The sequence below is a fragment of the Sinocyclocheilus grahami genome, unplaced genomic scaffold (genome assembly GCF_001515645.1).
Source record: "Sinocyclocheilus grahami isolate Dianchi unplaced genomic scaffold, SAMN03320097.WGS_v1.1 scaffold987.1, whole genome shotgun sequence".
NCBI classification, from domain to species: domain Eukaryota; kingdom Metazoa; phylum Chordata; class Actinopteri; order Cypriniformes; family Cyprinidae; genus Sinocyclocheilus; species Sinocyclocheilus grahami.
In genome coordinates, this window is record NW_015506166.1 from 187078 (window position 1) to 204942 (window position 17865).

Consider the following 17865-nt stretch of genomic DNA (forward strand, 5'->3'; position numbering starts at 1 on the left):
ATATATGTATATATATATATATATATATATATATATATATATATATATATATATATATATATAGATATATATATATATAGATATTTGCCCAGCTTAGGTTTTTAGGTAAATGATGTGCATGAATGAATAAGCGTCTGTGTGTTTATGAGAGCAAGTGTGATAAAGTGCACTAACCGAGTCGACTCCTACGGATCATATCAGGTGAGACGGGCCTGAGCTTTCTCTCCGACCGGATCCCTTCCAGGATACGTTCATGAAGACTGGGAGGTCTTGTTGGATGAGGCTTTAGCTTACGAGCAGAAACCTTAAAGCACATTCAAACATACACATGCACAATGATTAGCAGGTTTGTGTTAATAGGTGACATTTGTATTAATTGATCTACATCAGTTTAAAGATACTCCAGCTCACATATGACCAAAGGTAAGCGTGTTTGTGTATGCTCTCATGCTCACAGGATTCAGTGGAGGTCTGGAGCGAATGAATTCCAGTATGATCTCGTGAGCACTCTTCTTTAACCTCGGAGGAATGTTACCATTGACCTACAGCAGAAAGAAGGCACAGCAGGGGTCAAATCTTAGATATGTTGCCAGTGAACTAAAACTTAAAGTCTGTGTCATTTGAAAGAATGCAAAGGACGCATTTTAAATGTGTGTCCTGTCTAAAGAATGCATCAAAATAATATCAATGACAGCTATTGTCTATGTCTATGCATTAATAACTGGAGGCAAAGGTGTGGTAGGTGAACAAAAATTGACCTATTACCTCACTCAATTGAAAATGGCCTATCATGTAAGGTGTTGACTCTGACGTGGCATCTCTCTGAAAGTTTTGCAGCCTTATATGTCTATTTCTAAACCGTAACCTCAAGCCATCTTGATTTACTGATTTCAGTGTCATTCACTTGATCCAGTTCAACCCTTTAAAACCTTTTTCTACCCTGCAGCTTCAGAAATAAGCCTGCTTGATAAGTAAACACTGTTGTGTTTATGATCTCTGCAACAAACAGCAATAAAAATGAATTGCAATGTGCGACTGCACTGTTGGTACAAAGGGAAAAATGACTCATGCTTGTGTGTTCATGGAGAAATTCAAAAACAGATTTTGATCATAGATGCTGACATAACCCAGGATTCATTTATACTTGTGCACGCTCACCATGACTTTGCGAAGTTTGTAGCGTTTGGAGCGGATGTCGTCCATGAGCATCTCATAAGGCGTGAGCTGGAACTCGATGGGTAGAAGGTTATACTGACGCTCCTGGACCTTCTTCAGCTTCACACCATGTCTCAGGTCCCTCATCACCTGCACCCAAAACCGTGCCTGTGGAAAATATACACAACACACAGTTAGCCATGGCTTATGACTGTCCTGAACCAATAGAGCACAGTCTGAATGCATTCAGCACCGTTATGCTCAGGGAAACTGCTCTCACCCAGTCAGCATTCTGCAGCTCATTCAGGTCTCTGACAGGCTCCTCTGTTTCTCCTTCCATCTTCCGCAAATTCTGAAAAAGAAAAAGATAGAAAAAGATTAGTATTAAGTCTTGGACCAGAGGCCATTTAGATCCTGCATGCATCCATCCATCCATCAATCTATTTATAAAGATGGCATTTCTTTGGTGTTGGATATGTAAAATAACATAGACTGTCCTCAGTCTGGGGTCAAATAAGAAAAAGTCAATGTCGCTTTATCCATCGTGGGTCTGGCTTGTGTGTAAACCGATTCACTCTCATTAAGGCTTGATCAATACGCAGCTAGTCTGCACTACAGCCACACCCACTGATCCACTAGCAAAAGGTCATTTCCACGCAGGGTTGAAGTTGGGACAACGGCATATATGATAGACACAATGGTTGTTCCACCTGCACTGGTTAATTGACAAATTACAAAACGTGTTCAGTAAACGTCAGCCGAGAATATATTCTCATCTTGTTTGTTTTGAGTGGTTTGACATTCATGGCAAAATAAATGAGATTTACCATCACAGGACAAATGAAATATATATAATATAATATATATATATAGTGTATAATTAAACTAGGATTTTTTTTTTTCAGTATATCCTTCGAATTATGCAAGTCAGGCTTATGGTCAGAACAATAAATCATTCTTTTGCTGCTGCCTGGAGATTATTAAACCTCTGAGTGAGTTTGCAGTCTCCCTCAGAAGAACTCAAAGTGAAGCAGAGACGTGTGTCCCCTCTAGGGTTTACCTTGCCCTGATGCAGACTTAGCATGAATGAACAGAAACACACACACAGAGCTAATAATATCTGAGCAGAAAGAGTCTGATCTCTTAAAGCAAACACAACTGTGCTGCATCACAAAACACAAGCCAAAAAGGAACATTTTATTCATGCATGAGAAAGAAAAAGAAACACAGACACGGGGGGGGACTGTAGACTCTCTGACTCATCGGAGCAAGACTATTCTGTCAATCTGGCGAAGATCAAAAGAACCGCACAACTGATTTTTCCTGCCTCTTTTCACTCGCTCTCTGCACTCCTTTCCTCTAAAGCAGGGGTGATTACTTAATCCACATTCCGGAAGATTGCTATGCTGCAGTGTTTAGTTCCAACCTTGACCTAACAAACCTGTCAGTAATATTCAACTGAGCAGTTGATCTAGGCTGCATCCTAATTCTCATACTTCTATTACTCGCAAGTAATATGTACTTCAATAATGTTATTATTAAGATGTGAAAATTAGTATTTATTTAGAATGTGCAGGTGTAACAGGACTAAATTCTGGTTCAGGACTGAGCAGACCTGTTCCAAGACCCATGACAGCTGCTCCTGTTTCAGCCAACGACATGTGACCTCCACCCAGTGCCACTTGGTGCTGCTGGATTAGGAGCTACACTATAGAAAGCAGGTTAATGCAAACTAATGCCTCTGAGAGAAAGAACACATTCAATGGGATAAGGCTCATATTACATGATGTTCACATGCCACTTGATTACATGTTACAGTTTAAACAGCTCACTCTATACTAAAGAAGGCTAAACACTGTCTGACTAGGCGATCACAGAGCAATCCCCTTAAAAACAGCTTCTTACGAAACTTGTCAAGTTTAGTGTTACACAACTCAAGCAAATAAGAGCATTCACAATTTTTTGTTGAATTCTGAACAGGGACAGTGTTTTTTCAAAGCAGTAATAAAACAACACTGTAATATCTCTATATAATACATAATATATTATTCATTTCAAATGCACAATGTAATTACAGGTGTTTTGGACTTATGTTGCTTTGTATAAAAAAAATAATATTTAATAAAAAAAAATGTCTATGGCACACTAAGCAGTTGATGCAGTTTAATAATGAAATGTCTTCAAGTATTGGCAGGTAAAGCTGTTCATAATTGACAACTGAAATGTCAGAACGAATCTCTTTAAAAAAAAAGTTTCTGCATGACTTGATGGGAACATTCAGTCTCTGTGTGGTGTTCAAGACATGCATTCAATAGAAGGTATGAGGGCTATGTTATATGCAAATATTGTTTTTAAGAGTTAAAGAGTGATAGCATCTCAATTCTGCAGATGGTGCACATATTACTATGTCATAAGAAGCAATAACACTTCATAATAATGTTTGTTTATAAATCGCTGAAACACTTTTTGACAGTCATCTCAATAATACAGAAAGTGGCTCAACTTACCAATCTTAAACTATAAGAGCCTGGCACATTCAAGTCTTTATTTATTTTTAAAAATGACTCAATTGATGAAGTTGTTACTTCGAACATTTAATGAGACAGGTGGAAATAATATACAGAAACTAAAGAAAATAGACTCTCAGAAAAAAAAGGTACAAAAAGCTGTCAGTGGGGCGGTACCTTTTTAAAAAGTACACATTTGCACCTTATTTACCCCTAAAGGGTGCATATTAATATCTTAAAGATAAATATAAAAAAATTAAAAAAATGGTAAAGACATCACTACTGACACAGCTTTTGTACCTTTTTTCTCAGTGTACAAATATTATATACCCATTCCTCAGAAAATATATATTGCTTAATGGTGTCCTTGTTATGAATGCAAAATGTAGGTGTGAATATCTAAGAATACTTAAAGTCCTATAGCAAAAAAAACATATTAGCACAATATTTACATTCTTAAAACCTGATGAAACAAGCATATGACAGTGTGTTGGGTAATAAAGCACTGGTTTCAATCCACCTCCACAGTCCACAGCCTATTTATGAGTCACTTGTGCTGTCAGCCCACTAACTCCATTCAAGCTGATAAAACAGCATCACGCTTTCAGTACTGTACATGTATACAGCTGTTTTGATTTTCACCCTGTCAATATCTTTGTAAGATGCTTACTATAAATGTTTGTTGTTGTTTTTGTTATTTCACTTGCTTTTTTGGCATAAATGACACAGAACTGAAAATACAGCTCTTCAGCAAATTAAACTAAATGGAAGAACAAAGAAATGAAAAAAGCAGTTTGTACATAATTTGGTAAGCTTATAATGCGTTCTGTGGTTTCAGTAAAGCTGAGAAATGAGAAAATTCGAATACATACATACATACATACATAAATATGATAAAGCGTGTGTGTTTCTGATTTTTTTTTTATTATGTCGTTTCATGGATGGAACAAAAACTAAAACTCAGTAATGGTACTTGTAAGATAATTTTGGATCCACACGTGAATAGACAAGAGTGACATATGAGGGTCATTACCTCTTTGGCACTCTTGATCTTCTCTAGGAAGGTGCGTAGCTCCTTGGTCTCTGCGTACAGGGCTCGACATACGGCCTGGTAGTGGTTGCGAGCATCTGATGGGCCGGGAAGATGAGACGTGCACAGCTGCAGAGGAGAAAACGGTGAGACGTACATCACAGCATTAAAGCCTACATTTTTGTCAGTGTCAGTGTCTAAAATATCAACTAACAATCAGTGATCGCACACCTGCAGGTAATAGATGGGTGCGTAGGAGAAAAAGACCCAAAAAAGTCAAAAAACAAAAGAAAATCATCAAAAGTATCAAAAACACTCATTTATTGACAATGTTTCAGGCATATTCAAACATACAAATGCGAGCTAAATCACATTAAAATGACATCATGACCAATCTCTGCGCAGCAATCACCCATGGGCATGAATGATGAATCACAATTAAATGTTATGTTATAACGTGTGTGCATATATATATTTTTGATGTGAATTTTTTATATGAGGAAGTGGAGTTAATGATGTATTCATTGGGTGTTATTAGTATGGTCCTTCGCAGTGATGATTTTAATGTGATTGAGCTCGCATTTATATGTTTGAATATGCCTGTTGAAGGTCATGAGACCGAAACATTGTCAATAAATTACTGTCTCTGATCATTTTGCAAGTATTGGTAGTGTGTGGGATTTTGTTTTTTGACCTAAAATAATAAACAAAAAAATTGTTGACAAAATTCTATCTATCCCTTTAAGCACCCTCTGAGATTTTAAGTTAATATTTAGATTTTTTTTTTTTATTATTATAAATATTTCAAGTGTTTTATTTTGATTGGTTTTATTGAAAAGAAACATATTTATTTAAATGTTACCTTTGATTTAAGTAACTGTTACCTTTTCATCAATTCACAAACCCCAGTTTAGGAAACTCTGCATGAGGCTACTTTCTTGTTTGGGCAACCATCATATGATCATATATTATTGTCCCTTAGATTGAGAGCAAACAAAGAATCACAGAGGAAAATGAATGTTTAATTTTTATTATTTTCCATTTGAATGTTCCTATAAATACACTGCACAGAAATGCTCTCAAACATTCCACTTCTTTGGTCCATTCATGAGCAAATTGGTTACAGTACGACTACAAATCATTAGTAATTGTTCTGTTTGTCAACAAGTATCTTTCCTAAAATAGTTGACTGTTTCAGAGGACAGAAGTGCATTTAAGGTCTCGTCCAACTCTGTCTGACAAGTTAATCCTCGCATCTTTTCCACAGACTTTAAGAAAATCATCTTCCGAATCTGTCTAACAAGTTAACCCTGGCGTAACACATTATGTTTTGGCACATAGCTGAGAGCCAAACCCAAAGCTAGCATGACTCTGATTAAATTCACAGTCTCAGGTATAATAGTTTGAGCATAACACGTATTTTAAAATGCACAATTACGCTGACCAAATACACCTCCAACCGGCTTAATGACATTTTTCCCCACACCTTCCCTTGAGCTCTGCCCTCTTCAGGAATGTCTTGCGCAGCGTAGATTCACCGTCCCCGTGACGCGTTTTGCTGAGGAATCACGCTTAACGAGAATATTGTCTACGACAAGGGAAAAAAACCTGCTAGACCTGACAGGAGAGCGATAAGAAGCAAAAGTAGGAAAAAATGAAAAACCATTTAAGGAGGATGCGCTAAAGGAAGTTAAAGAAACACTCCAGGAAGTCCTTTTATTTTCCCATTCCAAACGAATGGGCTGAGATAATGAAAGAGGCATATGCCTCAAAGGTAGTCCACTATCTTCTGTTCTCGTTCCTCTTTATTTTTGTCAATCTTTCTCAGTCTAAATAGAGAATTTAAAAGGTTTCACCAGGTTCAGCTTGGAGAAATCTAATGTCACGGTTCATTTGTGCACTCAACCTTGTCACTAAATTTGGAGACTGAAAGGAAGGCATGAAAGGACAGACATTATCTAACAAGTCCTGAAATGGCCCTGCAGAATAGTGCAGAACATATTGTGAACCAAACTGACCATATGTTGCTTCCATGGGTGTTTTCATGGTATTCCTTGTTACGATTTAAATTCATGCTAATGTTAGTATCTGTGTGGTCTCAGTCTGGTCATATTCTTTCTTTCCACAGTTTGTAAAGAGCTTCTCCATTAGTTTATTGATAAATATGACTGTAATTTAAAATAACCGGTGCTGCTAAGTGTCTGAAGGCCTTTATGGAGTCTCAGGGTAATGAGTTACTGGAGTGGGCCTAAGGGAGCACTAAGCAGCATAATGAATACCAGCTGAGAGAGTAACTCTCAGTAAATAACACTCACACCGATCTTCACAGAGAGCAGATAAACCCAACTCAGGAACTGTGAGGAAGATCTTGCTTCCTACGATCCACACCGGTTCAATATTTAGATTAAAATATATTCATATATTAAAATTCTAAATTAATTCATTAATATTTTACTTAATGTGTGAACGAATAATTAACAACAAACTAATTAAATTCAATTTGAATTAAAAATCTATTTTAACATTTAATAAGTGTTTCAATTACTGGTAACATTTTGATAAATAAAAATAGAATTGTGCATTGTATCCCATAGATTGTATTACGCATTTAATAAACAAATAAATAAATAATTGAATAAATATATCATTTTGATTAAAAAAAAATCCAAATTCATTTATATAAAAATTTGTAAATTCATTAATAAAGTAATATTAATTAATTAAAATCAATCAATAAAAAAATAAAAACATAATTAATAAAAATGTATTTTAAAAATATATATTTAAATTTTGACAGTTTACATAAAATATTAATAAAAACAGTATTTGTAAATTGTATCCTATACATTTTCTATTTTATATAAATAAATATATAATTTATTTAATTAGATAAGTTCATTAATGCATAAATATATATTGATAAAAATGCAGTATTATTAAATTAAATTAAATATTTTACGGTTTATATAGTTAACAGCATTCGTAAACTAAACCCCATACATTTTATTATTCAACAAATTAATAAATACATTTATGGAATATAACATGAGGATGGTAAAAAAGGATCAATTAAATAAAAACTGAATTTACTAAATATTCACTCAAAAAACACAACTGACAGGGCTATTGGTAGATTTGATAACTGTTTAAATTGGCAAACAGTACTTCTGTTGATCGGACAGGCGATCACAGTTGTCGGCCAATGCCAATAATGACAAAATAGCCAATAATTGGCCTAGCCGATGTATAATGCTCTATCAATACTTACGGAAATGATGTCACGGTAGCCACGGATGTTGGAGACTTCTGTGAGTTCTTCATCTCCCTCATCCTCTTCCTCTGTTGCCTCATATCCCTCATCAGGACAGTCTGTTTCTGTGTCTGCCATGTTGGTCATGAGGTCGATGAGCTGCTCCAGAGGAGGGCTGAGCTCTCTCTCCTCATGCTCCTTCAAGCCGTAATCCAAAGCCTTATAGATCATTATACCCAGAGACTCTATGATCTGTAACACACACACACACACACACAATCACATTCATTATTAAGTAAGAATAAATAACCGTATAGTCATGACATCAGAAGCAACACATGCTATGACATAAACCTCTATTTTACAACCCATATCATGAGCACTGATAAAAGGCATCAGAGATTAGCTCAAAAGAAAGAAAGTGTCAGCAACCTCTTGGATAAGCCTCATTACAGTCTTGTGACTCTCAGAGGCCTGCAAGCTTTAATGGAGGGGGAATTCAGATACAGCTCAAACAGGGCTTGACAATAATGCTCAGTCGGACCGGTTTTGCACTTATGCCATTTGTTGTAAATGTTTTGTAAAAAGTATATAAGAATTATATATTAATTGATTAATGTATTATTTATGCTAATGAAAATCGACAGATGAATTATTACTAATAAATTGTTTTATTATAATAATCTTAATAATTTTGACACTTTATATAAAAATGTTGATAAAAATGTCGGCAGTGTGCAGACATATAGCGCTGTTGCACTAGGGGCGTCCCGAGTTCGAATCCCGGTTTAAGGACCTTTTACGATCCCGTCCCCCCTCTCTCTCCCACTTCACTTTCTGTCATCTCTATACTGTCCTTAGGGCTGGGTGATTTTTCCGGTTTTATCTATTAATTTGAATTTAATGTTTTGCCACAATTTTATTTTTTAGAAATCGAGGAATCGCGATTTTGAATAGAAATATTGCCAAACGTTAGAATTAAACTTTGACAATATGTCAGTGATAACAGTAAAGAGAAAAGAACGATCCAACCAAAGATATTTAACATGTGATTTGTTTAACATTTTTCATCATGTTGACAACTTCATGTGTGATGCACTTGGAATAGAATGTTCTTTAACTAGAGAGTTAATGACAAAAAAGTTAAAAAATAGTTTTCAGTTTAGAAAAATAGTTTTCAAGTTGACTAGTTAAAAAATCGTAAATAAAATAATCTAGATTACAATTTTTTGCCAAATTGCCCAGCCCTAACTGTCATATAACAATAAATAAAAGCAAATGGCAAAAATAAATCTTAAAAATTTATTTTTAATAAAAATAGCAACAATTTTATTATCCCCTATTAATACCCCTTTTTTTATATTTTTGTTGTAAATTTGTCTTAAAATTGTTAACATACTATAAATAATAATAATAATACATTTTATTTATAATGCACCTTATATTCACACAGAATCCTGAAGTGATACGGATTAAAAACAAAAACAAAATTAAGAATCATTCAAAGGCTTTGCTAAAAAGGTAGGTTTTGAGGCCACGTTTAAAAGCATCGACAGTCTGTGGAGTCCGTAGATGGTCAGGGACAGCATTCCACAAACTCGGAGCAGCTGAACAGAAATCCGATCTCCCATAGTGCAAAGCTTAGTCCTGGGGGATTTTAATAGACATGTTGATGCAGAATGGAGTGTAAGTTTAGAAATTTGTGGAGTAAGGAGTTCCTTGAGATATGATGGAGCGTCGCCATGGATGCACTGATGGCTAAGGAGGGAGACCTTATAAACAATCCTGAATGAAACAGGAAGCCAGTGTAGTGATTTGAGAATGGGGGTGATGTGATCGTATAGCAGCACTGTTCTGAATGTACAGTAATTTTTGTAGGCTTTTGCCAGGGATCCCGAGGAGGAGCACATTACAGTAGTCCAGTCTGGAGGAGACAAAGGCATGGACAAACTTTTCCACATCTGCAAGAGTGAGCATAGGACGAAGTCTAGCGATATTCCTAAAATGGAAAAAGGAAGTCTTGCACAGATGTTTAACACGAGCCTCAAAGGTGAGATGAGAGTCCATTCTAACACCCAAATTGATAACTGGTGTTGAGAGTGGAATGTTTTGGCCAGAAAAGGTAATGCTGGAAATGACAGATGTCTGGACCTGGTGTGGGGTGCCTACTAGAATGGCTTCAGTCTTTGAGCTGTTCAACTGCAGAAAATTTTGGCTCATCCACGCCTTTACCTCCTCCAGACAGGTAGTCAAGGTGGAAGATGACAGGGCAGCAGAAGTGGATGAGCTGGTCTTAAGGTAAAGTGGAGTGTCGTCAGCATAGCAATGAAATTATGCCGGCTGATGACATGACAGAGAGGGAGCATATACAGTATAAACAGAGTGGGGCCAAGCACTGAGCCTTGAGGGACACCACAGGTGACATTGTGTGTCAAGGATTTAGCCTCTCCCAATGCAACATACTCCATTCTCCCAGTAAGGTAGGATAAAAAACAGTTATAGACAGAGTCAGAGAGACTGATGGTGTGACGTAAATGATACAGAAGTATGTTGTGATCCACCGTGTCGAATGCTGCAGTCAAATCCAGAAGGATGAGAAGAGATGGAGAACCAGCGTCTGCTGCCATCAGCAGGTCGTTTGTGACCCTCACCAGTGCTGTTTCGGTGCTGTGGCCAGAGCGGAAACCAGACTGGAATTTCTCAAACAGATTGTTTTGTTTTAAATGGGTCTGAAATTGTGCAACTACTTTTTCCAAAAATTTAGTAAGAAATTGAAGGTTAGAGATGGGCCTGTAGTTGGCAAGGACTTCAGGATCTAAAGTAGTTTTTTTGAGGTGTGGTCTGATGACAGCAGTTTTCAGTTCAGGTGGAACATGACCAGCCTGGAGGGAGTGGTTGATAACCTTAGTAATCAGGGGACTTATGGCACAAAGGTTAGATTTCACCAAGGCTGAAGGAAAAGGGTCCAGGGCGCAAGTGGATGGTTTCATCTTTCTGATTATGTCATCAACCTCTTGCTGTGAGATGTCAGAGAAACAGCAAAGAGGTTGGGGAGTCCCAGGCTGTAAATCGGCAGTCAAGACGATGAGACGTCAGAAGGGAGCGAATAATGTCTACTTTTTTCCTGAAAAAAGTGATAAAGACTTCATTTAATGTTGAGTAGACCTCTGGCTGATGCCATGTTTCTGTCATGCACATAAAGTCCAAACCCTTTCCCATGATATGGTCTTGTATAAAGGATGACATATTTGTGAGGGATTGTGCATTAAACAGTTCCATTTTGAGCATTGGTGAAGTAATGAATCTCTGTAGAGGCCGTAGTACACTGAAATCCACTTCACGTTTTATGTCCTGCTCGGTGTAAAGCGATCTCACGTTATTTCCTGTGTGGTCCAGCTTAGCATTGTGAAATCTCGCGGTGATTCCAATATAAAAAAAAATTCTGACACATTATATAATAATATATTAATATAATATATTATATATTATTAAGTCAAGTCACATTTATTCATATAGCACTTTAAACAATGCAGACTTTTTCAAAGCAACTTCACAGTAATACACAAGAAAATAACAATATTAATGTTGCAAAGTTCTCCAGTAAGGAAACAAATATAATTTGAGCTGAAAAGCCCCAAATATACTTCGTTTTTGTACGTGTATGTGTACGCTAGCGTTGTTGTTGTTCCGTCTCTTTAGATTCATTTTCTACTGTGAAAGAACAGCGTGGGACTGTGTTGCCACCTGAAGGAACAACAGATTACGGCAAAATAACTTGCACATGTGCGACCTGGTAAACAAGGTAAACGTGGTTACAAAAATCGGGTGGCGCGCGTACTGTTCTGATGACGAAATTCATATTACAAGCACTGTATGCTGTAGGGGTATAAGAAAATATCGATAAACGTGAGTATCGCTATATTTTGTTTGGCGATACTGTATCGATTCTCAAAATATCGATATTTTAAAAAAATGTATACAAGATTCATGGCCGTTGTTTCGTTTTGAGTTTTTATCCCGACCACTAGATTGCAGTCTTCTTACCTCTGAACTTAAACAGTGACAACGTGTGCGTTCCGCTCCTTCAAGGTTTGTCCAGTCCCGCCTGCTCCCGCAAACATTCTAATATTGCATATAATTTTTGGGTATCAGGGAGCCGCTAGCAATAGGGAGTATTTAAATCTCTTTTGAATGAGCGCTCGCGCTGTTCACTTTCACTTTCGATTTCGCAATCACGTGCGCACTGTGAAAAGGGAGCGCATCTTACAATATAAGATATTTGTCAATGAGCTCCAGATCCGTTGAGTATTAAATCCTCCACCATGGTCTTATAGGCCATCCCTCCTCTTGACCCATGGTCAGTCAAATCTGACTCCTGCAAGCACTTAATTGCTCCCCCTTTATTCGTGCTGCACAAAAAGTGGTTCAATAGCATTGAATGTTACAGGGATAGATTAATGCAAATGCAGATTCCACTGTGTTCTGGTAAAAAAAAATTATATATATATATATACAAACCCGATTCCAAAAAAAGTTGGGACACCGTACAAATTGTGAATAAAAACAGAATGCAATGTGGAAGTTTCAAATTTCAATATTTTATTCAGAATACAACAGATGACATATCAAATGTTTAAACTGAGAAAATTTATCATTTTATTCTGTGTTTTTTTGTCAATATGGGGTGCTGTGTGTACATTAATGAGGAAAAAAAATTAACGTAAATGATTTTAGCAAATGGCTGCAATATGAAAAAGAGTGAAAAATTTAAGGGGGTCTGAATACTTTCCGTACCCACTGTATATATATATATATATATATATATATATATATATATATATGTGTGTCCATTGATTTTTTTTTGCTTAGGTTTGCATATGGTGGTGTGTTCTAAATGAGTTTTCCTAAAATTATACCCTATTCTCCTATTCCTAAAATAAGAAATATCCTAATATATCGTCTTACTTCCAGTATCGCAACATATCGTATCGCAACCCCTGTATTGTGATACATATTGTATCGCCAGATTCTTGCCGATACACAGCCCTAGTATGTTGTCTCTCGCGTATGCGTAAAAAGTGAAGTATACTTTGGGCTTAAGTAGCAGCTCCAAAATGAAAACTGAATCATTATTGAGCTCAATTTAGTTAAATAACTGTGAATGTCGCTAAGTTCAGTAGTAATGAAGCGAACTCAGTTCAACTATTAAAGTAGCTCTACAGAAGACAATAGCATCAATATTCTACTCAAGCCAGCTTAGTGTTGATTCAGTTTAGCTCAATAAGTGCAAAATTCATAAATTATAAAACAAATTTAATTCAGCTATAAGCAGCTCTACAGAAGGCAATAGAGACATCAGCTTGAGTGTCGATGTTGCACTTGCAGCATTTATCAATTAATGTTAAATTAATTATTTACATTATTTATTTATTTATTAACATAAAAATTTGTATGACATTATAGGCTATGTAAACTTTCTAAAAATAGCAGCAATGTTTAGTTTGAGCCTCAGGGCCAGTGAAAACGAGTATCTTTCAGTGCATCACATTTCCAGATAAATATGAACCCGTGCAGTATCCTGACATTACCCACCGTGTGCCTGACTGTTTCTGTGAACAAAGATGCCCTCTGTTATCATATGAGCCATCAAGGAGTTGATTGACTGGCCTAGTGTTGTTTTGTACCAGTTCAATTCAATCATGTCAGAGTAAGTTCAGGCAGCAGGAGCGGATGTACTCATGAAAATCAGCCTGGGAATCATCGCAGCTTGTGCTCAGGAGACTGACATGACCCGACGGCCAACGAGCGATCAATTAAGCCTAACTAATACAATTGAGCTGCGAGAACAATTCATGCAGAGTAAATTACATTATGCAATTACTGAAAGAGTGGTAAAACCAACAATTTTTCATGCAAAAGTATGGCAAACATCCCAAAACAGCCAAAAGAAGGTCGGGCCTAGATCAAATAAGGAGGAATACAGAGAATCTATATACAGATTTGTCTTCAACCCTTTGTCAATAAACTACAACTAGACTCAAACATAGTACAGAGAATTAATAAAGTTTATAAAGGAGGTTATACGAAACGCCTTATCAGTTACAGACGATAAAATCCAGCGTAATTATTGTTATGTAAGCGAGTGCTCAAACAGATGAGGCTTCGATACTGGGCATTATGTCTCTGAAACATTTCACTACTTCCACCGATCCCATCTCTGTATCAATATTGACACTTTTCCAGGTGTGGAACTGCAGTAGTTCATACCTGCTAATAACATGCTGTGTTCCAGACTTTAATACTTGTCATGAGGAAAACAAATATTATAAGTGTCCTACTCTTATGTAATCTAATCCTTTGTGTAAAACACTGCACTAGAGCTCAGCTAAAAGCAAGTCTAGCCTGCGTGGGATTGTAAACAAAGAAAGGGCCCTAAACAGTGTGTAAAAGGATTCATTCATTACTCATTCATTTAATAAATTTTCATTATTTAATAACACTTCGATATTAGGAGTGGGCAGCATGAACAAAATCTCATATGTCATATGAGTAATTTTATATCACCATAATGTTGGGATCCATCTACAGTTTATTACAATTCTGGCCAATACAGATAAGATGTAAAAAAATCCGTAAAACTTATGGTAAAGAAACAGCAGCTGTGGTTGCCAGAATTTTACCTTAAAAAATACAGTAGCAACATTTGAGGTTTTACGGTTTTAAATTCAATTTACATTTAAATACCGTAATTTCATTAACTGATATAATGTTAATATACCAACCTATTTAAGTACTGAAATCTGTTTTGTACCTTTGTAATACACTGATAACCACTAAAAGCAGGTGATGATGAGAAAGTTACATGATGTACCAAAGCCTATCACAAGCAGCTTTTAAATATTAACATATATAGAAGGTGCACAGTGATTCACACAAACACTATCATGGTAGCACACATGGAACTGAAATAATGCAATAAGCATTAATTTAACAACATGTAACATACAACTAGGGCTGCACAATTAATCGAATGCGATTGTCATGCGCATTTTGTTAGTAAAGCCGGTTCTGTAATAAGCAGGAAATCATCATCACGTGCTTTCAGATGGAGCAACATTTACTACACAGAGGCGTAGTTCACTGACAAGTTACGCAAAAAAATCGCAGGGGATTTTATTGCGCGATTATGAAATCGAAGAAATCGTTCGCAATTATGAAAGCAGTTTGCATAGCTTCTCAGTGAACTACGACTCTGTGAAGTAAATGCTGCTCCATCTGAAAGCATGTGAAAATACCACATTTAATAACATGTTTTTACTCCAAACCTACTTCGTAACGTCAGTCGAGTTTTTGAAATAAATCCTTCAGTGAGATGATGTGGCTTCTTACACAGAATAAGACACGCAACATATTTCATAGTATTTAAGCAATGATAAAGGCATTGCATTATAAATATACTTTATTTTAATGAAAATTATAATAATGATAACTCCGATAAACCGTATATTGCCATAGTCATGTGTTTATTAGTCACGTTGAATCAATGAAAGCAGTTGAATCTTCTGTTTATTCAGCTGCAGCGATGGGGTTCTGGGTTTTTTCTGCGAGGCGTATTTGGAGTTTCAGCGCAAGAGCGCCCTCTGGCCTTTGGATGGAGATTTACTGCTGATCACAGAACCGTGCTTCACTGAAAGATACGTATGACAATCGCAATCTCGATTCCATTTTTTACCTCAAGTAACAAAAATATTTTTATGAATTTTGCTTTTGTAATTCTTACATAGTGTAAACAAGCATGCAAAATTACATATAAATAATATTTAATATTTATAATTAAATAATATTCATTCTGTGAATACTCGACATCAACTGATATGGATCAATTAAAAAATTACTATAAAACTGATTTGTTTGGGACACGTCATTATACTCCATGTTTCTTTGTTGCTCTCACATGTAAATAACATATTCCTGCCTTCAGCTTCGTAAATATCTCAGTCTAAAAACTCTGTCAAAAGCACAGTCTTTCATTGATGTCCTTAGATTCCAGCTTTTCCAGGTGTGGTCAACATCAACAAAACATCAAACATCCACCTCAGTTACACATCTAGGAGAGGCAGAGCTTTTACATGACATAAGGACGCCATAAAGAAAAAGTTAAGAGGACGAGAATGCTGTATGATGACAGCTAGGCCTGTCGCAATAATCAATATATCGACTTATCTTGCAATATATGTACAGGACCTCAATCATTTTTGGTGAAGCAATATATCGCAATATATATGTCACCGTGTTTTTTACATTCCATTTGCACCTGAGCCTTTTGCAGCTTCTCGTACATAACGTGGTGTAGTCATGAGGTCCTCAAATTTAAAAAATGCTTCTACAAAAGTTTAATCTGCAGATATGGCCTTGTTTAGGGATCTGTGCCTTTGTGCATGCGGACATCTGACTGCTAAGTAGTGATTGTGTTTTTCAGCAATGCACCCTTAGTTTACAGAGAAAAGAATGAATCTGTAGATGGAAAAATCTCCATTAAAGTTTTTTGTGCATTTTTCTTTTTTTCTACTTGTTACTTTGCACTTTTTGTTAGAAATGTTTATTTACTATTTATTCAAGTTTTTTAAGGTATCTAATATTTTGATACTTAATTTCCATGATCTAAATATTCTTAAAAATTTAAAGTTTGTTGTCATTTGGAAGTGTGTAGGCCTTCTTGCATTACGTAGATGGAAAAATCTCCATAAAAGTTTTTTGTGCATTTTTCTTTTTTTCTACTTGTTACTTTGCACTTTTTGTTAGAAATGTTTATTTACTATTTATTCAAGTTTTTTAAGGTATCTAATATTTTGATACTTAATTTCCATGATCTAAATATTCTTAAAAATTTAAAGTTTGTTGTCATTTGGAAGTGTGTAGGCCTTCTTGCATTATTATGCTGTTACATTATGATTATATATTCAGTGGCATAAAATGGTCTTTAAAATGACAATAATATCGCTTATCGCAATTATTTCTGGGGCAATATATCGCACAACAAAAAGTTGTTATCGTGACAGGCCTAATGACAGCTCATCATCTGTTAAATAATGAAAATGTTGTTTGGCACACATCAGTAACTAACAGACCCAAAGCTAAACATAATTGTTTGGCCTTTGTTGAGCTGCCCATGCTGAAAATGCAACACAGTATTTATTTTATGTATTGTTTTATTTTATATTTAATATTTTAAATTACAGATGCAACTTGTTTTGGCAAATTTACAAAAGCAGAGGTACTTTTTCCTGCAGTATTGCGTGCTTGAGGTACTATACCCTTACGTTTGCACGCATGTAATTCAGAGGCGGTGGAGGGTGTGACTGTGAGAACAGAGAGTTCCTGCAGATGTCCTGAAACATTGAAGGAACACAGGACTATTCTCTCTGCAGTTTCTCTCCAGACTTGTGACTCAGAAGGAGTGAGTTTGAGAGAGCGCAGTGATGCTGGAGGAAAACTGCAGGAGAGACACACAGGACTAAATCCAGTCAGAAGCACATGACTTCAACTAGACTTTGTGAGCTGATCAGCTCTAAATAATCATCGTCTACCTTCTGATAGCAGAGACCATTTCCTTTTTTCTGGCCAAAATGTATATCAAATAGAAAAACTAGGCCTCAAATCCACTTTCTCAAATCTCCCTTGACACTGATGAAGCTGTTGCCTTCCTCTCTCTCTGTCTCACACTATGCAAAACAATGAAGACACAGGCTAGTCTTCGTTCAGCCCAGTTCACATGGCATCACTGCAGCGAGGCACATCCCAAGTTTGTTAAGCTTTTCTCAAGGCCTGATTTAAGGTTGAACAACTTTCATAACACTAAAAATCTGTCTTGAATTGTTATACTTTTTATGCATGTATAATTGTGACGATTTATTTTAAATAAC

At 36.1% G+C, this 17865-nt stretch overlaps 1 protein-coding gene across 1 annotated transcript in view; it reads right to left on the reverse strand.

The window, feature by feature from the left end:
- Positions 1-17865, reverse strand: part of LOC107565205 (protein spire homolog 1-like) — a 47144-nt gene that overhangs the window by 14622 nt on the left and 14657 nt on the right. The window contains exons 3-8 of the mRNA XM_016250429.1: positions 7961-8194; positions 4696-4821; positions 1436-1507; positions 1159-1323; positions 456-542; positions 175-304 (exon numbers count right to left, since the gene is read on the reverse strand). Coding sequence (XP_016105915.1) covers positions 175-304; positions 456-542; positions 1159-1323; positions 1436-1507; positions 4696-4821; positions 7961-8194 — 814 coding nt within the window. The remainder of the gene's footprint in view (positions 1-174; positions 305-455; positions 543-1158; positions 1324-1435; positions 1508-4695; positions 4822-7960; positions 8195-17865) is intronic.